The 10714-nt window shown below is 37.9% G+C and overlaps 3 protein-coding genes across 3 annotated transcripts; 1 reads left to right on the top strand and 2 right to left on the bottom strand.

Moving 5' to 3' along the window:
* Positions 1 to 305: 305 nt before the first annotated feature.
* LOC113775218 lies at positions 306 to 1200 on the top strand. The gene is given in 2 exon segments (XM_027320002.1): positions 306 to 989; positions 991 to 1200. Coding segments are annotated over 2 exon segments (366 nt in total). The 5' UTR covers positions 306 to 746; the 3' UTR covers positions 1114 to 1200.
* LOC113773504 (probable glycosyltransferase At5g25310) lies at positions 1147 to 3858 on the bottom strand. Its single transcript, XM_027318148.1, has 5 exons — positions 2938 to 3858; positions 2715 to 2845; positions 1832 to 2180; positions 1310 to 1499; positions 1147 to 1262 (listed from the first exon to the last, which is right to left on the bottom strand). Exons 1-5 carry the CDS (start codon positions 3856 to 3858, stop codon positions 1147 to 1149), a joined length of 1707 nt encoding a protein of 568 aa, XP_027173949.1.
* A 2369-nt stretch (positions 3859 to 6227) lies between these two features.
* LOC113774630 (probable glycosyltransferase At3g07620) lies at positions 6228 to 10530 on the bottom strand. Its single transcript, XM_027319205.1, has 5 exons — positions 10401 to 10530; positions 8539 to 9507; positions 8319 to 8449; positions 7632 to 7980; positions 6228 to 7195 (listed from the first exon to the last, which is right to left on the bottom strand). The coding sequence occupies exons 2-5, from the start codon at positions 9406 to 9408 to the stop codon at positions 6530 to 6532; spliced, it is 2016 nt and encodes a 671-aa protein (XP_027175006.1). The 5' UTR covers positions 9409 to 9507; positions 10401 to 10530; the 3' UTR covers positions 6228 to 6529.
* Positions 10531 to 10714: the final 184 nt, after the last annotated feature.

The following is a 10714-nucleotide window of genomic DNA, read 5'->3' as shown; positions in this document are numbered from 1 at the left end:
CGTCAAAATCCATACCAGTGGTTCGAGTTTTTATATACCCGAAAAGATTTGGATTAGAGATGGAATCCCTTTTTTTTATTTTCTTTTTCCTCGTAAGCAATGGCGTGGGACTCTTTTTTTTTTTTTTTTTTTTTTTTTTTGGGTTTTTTTGGCATAAATTTGTACATGTGCATACGTTTATAAACTACCACTAGTTGAGTCCACTCTACGATTTGAATTAGATTAAGATTTAAGATTGAATAAATTTACATGTTCTAGGGAAAGAGCCAACACAATTATTTATATATATATATATATATTTTCTGGACTGGCTTTTCAGCCAAACAGTCGACTACGTGGCTTTTCGGCCACTTCATTTCCACTACCAAATACTAGTAATTGCAACAAGTTTCTGGTTCTATGAAAACAAATCCGGCATGAACGCTAATTGGAGCTTTTAAGAGGATACATTTGAAATTCCAACCAACCTGCTATGCCACGTACGACTAATAGAGCTGTTACCCTTCTTGTCGATGCGATCTGCAATAATAATTTGACAGCCTCAACAGCTAACTCATCTCCAAAACCAAGAAATTGACAAAAACTTCATATATACAAGGAGTCACTTAAAGCAAATTGTAAACAGTTCAATGAGTTCCTCGGTATTTCCTATTTTGATTCAAAATGACTCGGGTGGAAGGAAAGAGGAACCATTAAGGAGAACCTAGAGCATAAACCTATTCGTGCAATCAGGAGAAGCAGATCGCATGATCAGCAACTGGCTCATGCATTTTGACGTCTCCTATCTTTCCTTCAGAGCTTCCAGTTGTCGAAGGGCCTATTGGACAGGGTCATCTAGGTTTAATCTGGAAAACTCTGTTGTACCAAATGGAATGAAGGGTCATATGGAAGAGATCATACTTCACAGGCTTTGCATGCCAGAGAAAATGTTGCTGAACCTTTCTCACCCCAGATTGCATTTCAAGATACTTTGCCTCAGGTATGGACAGGAGAATTTCTTTCAAGTTAGGTATGTCTTTTTCTGCAAGGATTACTGAAAACGCACTCCAGTTTAGGACTTCAAAGAATGGTGGTACAAAATTATCAGATATAATCACTGGAACACACTCGTAAAATATGGCTTCAACCACCCTTGGGCTGTTGACTTCATAGCCCCTGGGACAGATACAATACTTGCTGCTTTTCATGTGCTGGATGTAGTTCATTTTGCTGGCTACGCCAGGAGGCATTGGACCAAAGATCTTCATATCGGGGTCTTTGTCCTTCCAAAGTTTAAGCAAGATCGGACGCAAATAACCATGCATGTTGCCTGCATAGAAAGCAACAGTATGCCTCTCTGATGCTGGCTTTCCTCCAAGATCTCTAAGAGGATTCCGCGCAGAACGGACATATGTTTCTGGAAGGGAAACATCCCTTCCTATTTTAAAACCTAACGTAACATCAGCATTGCACAGTGCTTTCATGCAATGTTCCATGTGGTGCCTTGTCTCATATGGAGCCTACGCAATCAAAAATGACATCATGACACATGCTCTGGAAACAGATTTCTAGGCTTATGAATACATCAAGAAAGCAGAGCATTATAACAGAAGATACGAGTATCATCCCACCCTAAGCAGTAATTCTTAATGGTAAAAAGGACATCAAATAGCAAAGAGATGCATATTCTCCGCTTTATGCATGCGTCTCTCTTGTAGGGGTATGTGTACTATATCTCATGTTTAGATTGTACTAAATATTTAGAAAAAGAGGAGAAAAGCATATTATCTTTGTGAACCGCAGAAATATTTGCCAAAATTATCCCAAAACATATGAAGAGGGGAAGCATTACCCAATCATGACAAGCAACCAGAAAATGATCTGCCCCTCCAGTTCTGTTCCAGTAGCGGTACTTGGATGAAATTTTTTCAGAGTAATCCCTCAAATACTGGCGGAGGTTTGTACGATTATGTGAATTACGCACATAAAGTGTGTATTCAAGCATTCTAGAACTGAAGGGCATATAAAAAAGGTGTGCCCTTCGTGGATCTTTCACAACAAAACGCTTATTTCCCTCCATCAGTTTCATAAACCATCCTTCTGATGCATATAATCCTTTGAGGATTGGTTGATGAAAAATGGGTTTAGTTCCTTCCTTGTAGACATGAATCTTAAGTATTTGTTCCATAAGCTCATAGCTCCTGTCACATAGTAATGCTGGAATTAGGACATATACCATTTGAAGACAAACCTACTCGTGCAAACTAACAAATTGACAGACTAAAACTCCATAAAACTGATGTACTAACAGCTGTAAAATATATGTTGACTCCATTTTCTAGCATCCAATATTCACTCCAACACCCATCAGAATTTCAAACTCAAGAGATTCAACAATTTCTGTAACTTAAATTGGTATAGAGGTGATCACTGTATGAACCTTCAGGATTCATAAAGTACAGGGTACAGATGAAAGGAAGTATCAGGAATGCAAGTATGCAAAGAGCAACACTAGAGGTGTACCAAGTGTTTGTTGTCTTTATCTGTTCATCGTTAATTTATTTCTAAATTACATTACACCATAATCTTGCAATTTCACACTATAAGTTGACTGGCTTTATTGAATCAGTCCCTGAAGTAAAGAAGAAGAACGCAAGGAAGGTGCTGTATTTAACAGGCTGTGATGGAACAAGTGATAGTTCTCAAGTTCAATAGTATCCGACAAAAGCACTTACTTCTTGAAAGTTGAAACATTTCGAAATAATGGAGCATAAAGTTCTCGGTCATTTCTTATAACTGGAGCATTCTCAATCTGTGCCTTCGCAGACAATATTTCACGGTCACGTTCTGATGACCATCGGGGTCTCTACAATAAAAATTGAGGAGCTGAGTTATACATATAATGCAAAAACCAAAGCTTTACAATAACGACACTGAGTTTGAAATGGAAAGGTCTACCATAGCACGGGAACGAGCATGGCGATGGACTAGCAACCGCTCCATCTCAGGGATTGGTGTTATCGTTTTTGGAGGCATTTCACACTTCATCTTCTTTTTAGCCAGGTTACTTACTAATGCAGAATTATTACTTGAGCCAGTAGCATGAGTATGCAGGAGGACACTACTCCCCTCAGACTCAGACGGAAGCGCTATCGTTTCTTTTTCCCCTAAAGATGCATCAAAATTAGAACTATTGACAATGCTTACATTTGATGCCAAGTTTCCTGAAAATGTTACATTAACCAATGAATTGGCGGAGGTCAATTCAGTTTTCATCATTATACTCGAACTGGGCATTTTGTCTGATAAAGTATGATTATTTGGCTCCACAACCTGTTCAAGTGACAGGCTGGCCTTAATTTCACCATTGTTTTCCAAATCAAAATCATGAGCTTGATCACCACTTTCCACTGAATCCAATTCATCTTTGTTCCCTATCTCATATGCCATGTCATTGTCTAGATTGGCATCTTCAACAAAATCAACAGCATTATCAATACCTTTGCTATCAGAAAGAACTTGATTTTCTTTCTCAGTTTCCTCGGTCATAATTATTTCGTCATCTCGACTGCCAGCAATGGCATCTGTTTGCCCCACCCGTTTGATGCTCCGAGTGAGTAGAGATTTGTTGGCCAAATTTGACCCATTATCAATAAGAGGATCATCAAGAATCATAGACTTGCCGGCAGCTGATTGCTTAGAAATAAGCTCGACCTTCTCATGTACAGTTCCGTCAGGTATAAGAGATAGAAGAGCATTGCCATAAGGAAGTATTAGGGACTGACAAAACAAATGAGTAGCAGCCACCAAACCTACCATCAATAGCCATTTCCATTTCTCAAACTGATATATCCTTCGAATAGGGACAGTGTAACCCATATTAGAGATTCAGCCAAAAGTATACCATGGGCCGAGGCGATCAAGAAACTGAAACTACTAATTATAGCCTGAAAAACATAAATTTGAAATTGCTATTGGATGCCAAAAGCTAGTCAAAGAACACCAATAAAAAAGAAGAAGAAGAATGAAAGAAAAGAAAAGCTTGGCACTATTGGACGTTGAAACATCCAGAACCTCAGAATGGGTCCGTGGGTGTCAACTTAGATATCTAAAATCTATTCCAGCAAAAGATCTTATTGATTATGACCATGAGAAACCTTGATGGCCTAATCGATCCTTAATTGAGTATCAAAAGAACCTAAAATGAGCCGCATTTTTGGCAACCATCTTCCCCTAAAACAACTACCATCACAATTCCAACCACAGAATCACCATTAACCAGCAAGACTCAAGGCTAAAGGCGTAACAAACAAATAAAAACGACTAAATCAAGTATATTAAACACATTAAACAAAAGGATTGGGGTTTTAAACCGCAAAATGGAGCCCAGAATTCTTCAAGAATTGTATTATACTCAAAGGAGTACCTCAGTCGGCGCGCGTGATCCGAGTGCAGAGAGAGGAAGCAGAGGTACCACCATGCAAGCAGAAACTCGAGTACTAGTACCACTAGCCTGGAGAAGCAACATGCATCAAAATCCAAGAAGCCGTTTTTCCGTCACTGTCGGTTCTCGAGAAAGAGAGACCTTTGGCTGGTTTAGCTAAGAAAAGAAAAGATACTGTGCCTTGATAATAAACTAAGCTAGACAGCCACAAGAAACAACAAGTAGTACACAGCATTCGAGTGGAAAACGTAACCACCCACCACCACTTTGGGCTTTAAAACACTTTAGATTTCCTTGTTATTAGTACTTGCTTATTAGATAAGTAGTATAGACTCTGTAGCAGAGAGCCCTTATCCATCCAGAGTTATAAGACCAAACGAAAAAAGATTTTTTCTCTGCTTGCGTTGAACTTTGTGATAATCGTTTGGTTTGAGCTCTCTTCTTCTTCTTCTTTTTATTTAATGCTTTTGGATTAATTGATCTTAAGCAATTTTCCTGCTTGCTTGAGTAAGATAGTTACAGGAGGAGAATATTCAAATGGCGAAAGTTTAGCTTATTGCTGATATTTTAATTTTTAATGAATTGGCTGCATCTGGGACCTGCGGGAAGTAGCCATTATTGAGCTACTTTCTGGCTGCAACTTTTCTTTTTTTTTTTTTATTTGAAATATTGCTGCAAGCACTGCAGACTCACTCTGTCACACCCAAATAACTTATTACGTTGCAGTTACCAGCCTTTGTTATCAGCTTGGGCCGGTGGCCACCGCTAAACATTAAACGCTTGGCGAGATAAGTGGCAAGGATTTAAAAAATGATAATTAATAGAAAAAAAAAACTAATTACATTGCGGTGAAATTTTTAAAACCTCATGGGGTGTTAATGCAAGTGTCAGAAACCTCGACCGAAATCTCGACCAACGGAGGTTTGTGAAATTATCCCTTATTTCATGCTTTCAGAAAACTTTTGGTTTTGACTTGTAAAAAGTAGTACACACCCATTACTAGATTTTGAACATTATATTATACTACTCGTTAATTATTGTATAATCAAATATTTATCCTGCAATTAATTATCAATAGACACTGCTGTTTAATACGCTCACACTATGTCCCTTCAACTGTAGACACTCTTTTTATTGAATTCAAATTCATTAAACACTCATTAGACAAATCCCTTTTTTCTTTGGTTGTGTTTTTGTTAAGATAAATTTAGTTTGTTGTATTTTTTTTTTTCAATCTGGCGACTTTAATATTTTGGTCGACCGAAAAAAGGACTTTTGAGTTTGGTTGACAAGTCAGCGGGGATGGTTGAGTTGTACTGGGTGACAGAATGGAAAGAATTCAAGATTCTCCACTTATAAACTGAAAATAGAAAAAGAAAAAAAAAATGAGCAGAAGACCGCAAATATTTAAGCACCAAGTACTCTTGCTGGCATTTATTGGGTCAACGGCCTTATGCTAGAATTTGAGATGGGGTTTAGATTTCGAATCATTTGGCGCTGCAGTGCGGAGGCCTTTCGTCTTGACTGCAGGGGGAGGGACAATCTATTAAAATAAAATAAAAAGAAAAAGGAAAAGATAAGAATGAAATCTGCTTAATTTATGAACTAAGACCAATAGTACATGACTATTACACGCAGAATCATAAAAAGAAAAGTGTCAAATGGGTAAATTAAATAAAGTTGGCTGACTTTTTTGCAAGATAAATGTTAGTAATTAATTGAATCGCGCAATCAGTAAAGGGTAACTAAATAACTGAAAGTTCAAACGCCCAAGTACGGTACCCAGGGGCAGGGCGGCAGAAAAGGGGCCAAATCTGTGAGACGAATTTTTATCTGCTGAAAGTAACACAAAAATGTCAACATACAAAAAACAATAATGACGAGTTCCATGGAGCCAAAACGAAAAATACAAGAAAATAATAATAATAATAATAATGTCATCATGGATGGTTTTCGCAATAGTGCTTTTCTTCAAGATTATGTCATCAGCTAATTTTAAAATTCTTGTTAATCACGGATTGCATCACTAGCTTCGTGCAGTATGGTCCCTGTGATGTTTTCCACAGCTGAAACCTTTTTTCAGTAATCCGGACTTCCTCATCAAGATCAAGATTTTACCTGGAAAACTCTGTTGTACCAGATGGAGTGAAGGATCATGTAAAATAAGTCATACTTCACAGGAACTTTGTGCCAGAGAAAATGCCGTTGCACCATCTTTAATCGATTCTGCATCTCTATATACTTCTTTTCAGGAATCGAGAGAAGCATGTTCCTCAAGTTTGGGATATCTTGCTCTAATACAAAGACGGCAAATGATTCCCAATCCAAAATCTCAAAGAAAGGAGGCACGTAGTTATCTGATATGATTACAGGAATACATCCATAATATATGGATTCTATAACCCGTGGGGTGTGCACCTCGTAGCCCCGAGCGCAAATGCAATATTTGCTGCTTTTCATGAACTCTCTATATCTTTGTTTGCCGTCAGGATCACGAGGCATTGGCCCAAATATCTTCATATCTGGCTCTCTGTCCTTCCAGTACTGTAGCAAGATAGGACGAAGATAACCGTGCATGCCCCCCGCAAAGAAAGCTAAAGTAGGCCTCTCCGAAGGCTGGTTCCCTCCAAGGTCTTTTAGAGGGTTCTCTGCTGAAAGAATGTAGGTAACCGGCAGAGACACATCCTTCCCTATTTCAAAACCTCTAGCAATGTTGGAATTGCAGAGGGCTCTAATGCAACTTCCCATACTATTCCTTGTGAAACCTGGGCCCTACAACAAAAAATTTTTCTTCGTTGAGGAACAAGCTTACCATCTGTTCAAAACATATGCTAAGGGGAAATGTTAAAATGCCGAATTTGCTTAAATGAAGTAACTACATTGATGATAATTTATTGAGTTACAACAATACAATCAACAAGAATGGCCATCCTAAATGGACTAAAAGCTTTTCACCAAACTGTTGCAGGATGACAGGTAATGCATGCATGCAAAACATCTAAAGGGATCAAAAGCTTGAACCAAAAAATCTGGAGGAGTCAAAAGCTTGAACTCCTAGAGAGTTCTAGATTTCAAGTGCAAGTATCATCTTGTAGCCAGAGAATTTAACAGCCAGAAAATAGCATCAAGTTTGATATTGAATTCATCAATGACATCATGGAGGTTAATTCATATTCCTACCACCAGCCATAAACAATTCACCACGTACCCAATCATGGCAAGCAACTAGAAAATGATCTGCTCCTTTGGTTCTGTTCCAGAAGCGGTACTTACTAGCTATAACATGCACGTAGTTCTTCAGATGATTCTCTAAATCCCTATGACTTGTGAAGTTCTGTTGATACAGAACACTCCGCAGCCTTCGAGAACTAAATGGTAAATAAAATAAGTGTGCTTTTCTGGGATCCCGAACAACAAATTGCCTATTACCCTCCATCAGTTTCATGAACCATCCTTCAGAAGCATAAATTCCCCTGAGATGTGGTTGATGAAATACCGGTTTGTCCCCTTCCTTATAAATATACACTCTGAGCACACGCTCCATCAATTCATAACTTCTGCTACACACATTACGAGGAGTCAGACCTACATAAGATAGCTTCAATCTAACTATTAAATTGGTAATTTCGTATTCAAGGCTAAAGCTTCGACTCCCCAAGACATGCCCGGACATATAGGTTTCTAAATCAATGTTTTGACTCAGATAGAATATTGAAAATTTCTGTGTAAGCGTTGCAGAGCACATAACACAATACAAATAGAATAGGTGTCTTGAAGAAAATTAAAGCACATGATATACTAATGTAGAATTCAATTTGAAGTCAAAAAAAAAAAAATCAATTACCAATTTCTGGGAGTAATGGGTATAAGAAAGGCTAGCATGTAAATTACCCACCTTACAAACATGGAATAATTGCGGAAAAGATAAGCATAAGCTCTAGGAGCATTTCTTATTACAGGAGCATTTTCAATCTGATGCCTTGCATTTTGAAGCTCCTTGTCACGAGCAGAAAACCATTTTGGTCTCTATAACAAATTAAACTGAGAGATCAAACATAGAAAATAGAAAACTGACCACCATTGTTCATATTGAAATAATCTCTAATCCAAATTACCGGTAAATTTGCAGGTGGAGAGCCAAGATGCAACAAGATAGTCATGTCAGATATGGATTTTGTCCTTCTATTATTCTTCTTTATGAAAGGTTTGCCAAACATTCTCGAGCTATCTTTTGGTGAAAGTGAAGCAGCTTGTAGTAAGCTATCACCTTGTTTGTTGGATTCCAAGTCAAGATCTTTCTTGTCAGTGCGTACTACAGAAATGTTGACAGCAGGGTATGGTACTGCAGTATCTGAAGCATCAGCAACAGACTCCAATCCAGTAGTCAAAGCCATTGGAGACATAAAATTGACTACACTTCTGATTGATCCTTTTGTCAAATTTGCAATTTCACCTGGGGCAAGGCTTTCGGAAACATCATCTTTTAATTTCTTTACGTGCTCTGTGAACTCAAGTCCAGTTTCTAGGCCCTCTAGTATAGGATTGTCCTCTGGTTCATTTAAGTACATCATTTTTGCAATTTTATCAGATGTTGATCCCTGGCCAGATGTGAACTGAGTTGGTAACTGTCTCTCCTTCTCCAAGTAATCACCTGTCTGTCCTCCCACCTCCGTTGAAATATTGTGGCCTTGATGCGATCCTTCTTCTTCTTGCACAATGAGAGCATCTTCATCCCAACCAGAAGCACTGTTGTCATTGGCCTTACCATTAAAAACATCTGCATTGGTCTGTTGCGAAATATTTGAAAGGATGGTTTTGCTAAAAATCAAGCTGATATTTGCATGTGATGGAACTGAGATGTAGTTTTGATACGGAACTACCAAAATCTGAGAAAGAATTATAAGGATGGTAATAATGCCAACCACATAAAACAATCTCTGGTTTCTGACAGTACACATTCTCTCCATCTGAGACCTGTTTCTCATGCTACACAGTAACAGCTAACCAAGAAACGACTGTAAGGTTGATTGACTTGGATGCACCACCGAAACTAAAAAACTGATCCGCCAGATTCACCCCATGTCCTGGAACAAATATGAAGCATGAACACAAGTAAATTCTACAGGCCTACAAGTTATACCTTTGATTTTGGTTTATCCAACAAAATTATGGTAATTTTTTCAAATGTTTTGAATTTTGTTAGAAATCAACTAAATATTGATACGTCTAGGAAGAAGTTAAATCCACACCTAGTATAAGTTTCAGAACTAATAGCACAAATCAACAATTTTCTCATGATCCTTCCGTGGAATATGCTCATGCCTGCCAAACTCAATCTTCGCTCTTCATATTCTCATATTTAGTTCAAGCATTCATCATGCGCAGCAATCATAAGGCAGGCAGGATTTTTTTCCCATTTTTGGGCTGCATAAAGATGACTTCAATACTTCTGGAACTTAACAGAGGTTTCAATACTAGTAATTTAATTAGTAGCAAGAGTCACAATAGTTTAGCATACAGCCCCACAACTACAGCTGAACAATCCTTGAACCTCATCTTCAGTTAACTTTAGTTTCATAAAAGTTTGCAAGATACATAATCCCCAGTAATTTAAAGAATGTAAAGCATTTTCAGTTAGCTCAAGCCTCAAGGTCAGCAAAAAGACGGCTCGATTTCCTATTGCTACAATTTACAGCAGCAAACTTGAAAGTCAAGAATCCCAGAAATTAAACTCATTTCTAGATTCTACCATTGCAAACACACGAGGATTTCAAGTGGGAAATTATCAAATTTCTAGTTACTTTAATCTACTAGGGGTTGAGGAACAGTTCAAACACTAGCTAAAAGTGGCAAAACGGCCACAAAGATTCAATCTTTTGTTTAAAATGATGAGCCAAAGATATTCAGAAATATAAAAGAACAACAAATTTTGAGCTCCTGTAAAGTTGACGACTTATAGGAAGAGGTTCCAAGATACCTGAGAAAACTTTTATCATCTGCTGCTCCAATTATTAGAGTCAAAAGCTGAAGACCCATTGCCAATATTCCAACCAACGTGAGGAGGTTGACCATTCCATAATTGCACTCAGCTGTCTCCACACTTACGGATAGATAATCACAGCGAACGGAAGCAAAAGTTCAATCCGACGTCGTATGATGACCTTTGTTACTTCCATTTTTGGTAAATATAAATGCACTTGTTCTCTCGTGCTCTAAGTTGGATGAAAGGATTTTTTTTTCTTTTCTTTTATTAATAAAGTTGTACAAATTCTAAATACTTGTCAAGTAGTT

The sequence above is a fragment of the Coffea eugenioides genome, chromosome 6 (assembly GCF_003713205.1).
Source record: "Coffea eugenioides isolate CCC68of chromosome 6, Ceug_1.0, whole genome shotgun sequence".
NCBI classification, from domain to species: domain Eukaryota; kingdom Viridiplantae; phylum Streptophyta; class Magnoliopsida; order Gentianales; family Rubiaceae; genus Coffea; species Coffea eugenioides.
This window is presented reverse-complemented; position numbering and strand designations above follow the sequence as displayed.

What these genes read in the sequence shown, in the direction of transcription:
- LOC113774630 (XM_027319205.1), bottom strand. Translation starts at nt 9,408, where the DNA reads ATGAGAAACAGGTCTCAGATGGAGAGAATGTGTACTGTCAGAAACCAG. An exon ending in CTCCACCTGCAAATTTACCG is followed by an intron (nt 8,450 to 8,538) that starts GTAATTTGGATT and finishes AATTTGTTATAG; the next exon opens with AGACCAAAATGGTTTTCTGC. An exon ending in TAGTTGCTTGCCATGATTGG is followed by an intron (nt 7,196 to 7,631) that starts GTACGTGGTGAA and finishes TTTTTGTTGTAG; the next exon opens with GGCCCAGGTTTCACAAGGAA.
- LOC113773504 (XM_027318148.1), bottom strand. Translation starts at nt 3,858, where the DNA reads ATGGGTTACACTGTCCCTATTCGAAGGATATATCAGTTTGAGAAATGG. An exon ending in ATGCTCGTTCCCGTGCTATG is followed by an intron (nt 2,846 to 2,937) that starts GTAGACCTTTCC and finishes TTTTTATTGTAG; the next exon opens with AGACCCCGATGGTCATCAGA. An exon ending in AATGTTTCAACTTTCAAGAA is followed by an intron (nt 2,181 to 2,714) that starts GTAAGTGCTTTT and finishes ACTATGTGACAG; the next exon opens with GAGCTATGAGCTTATGGAAC.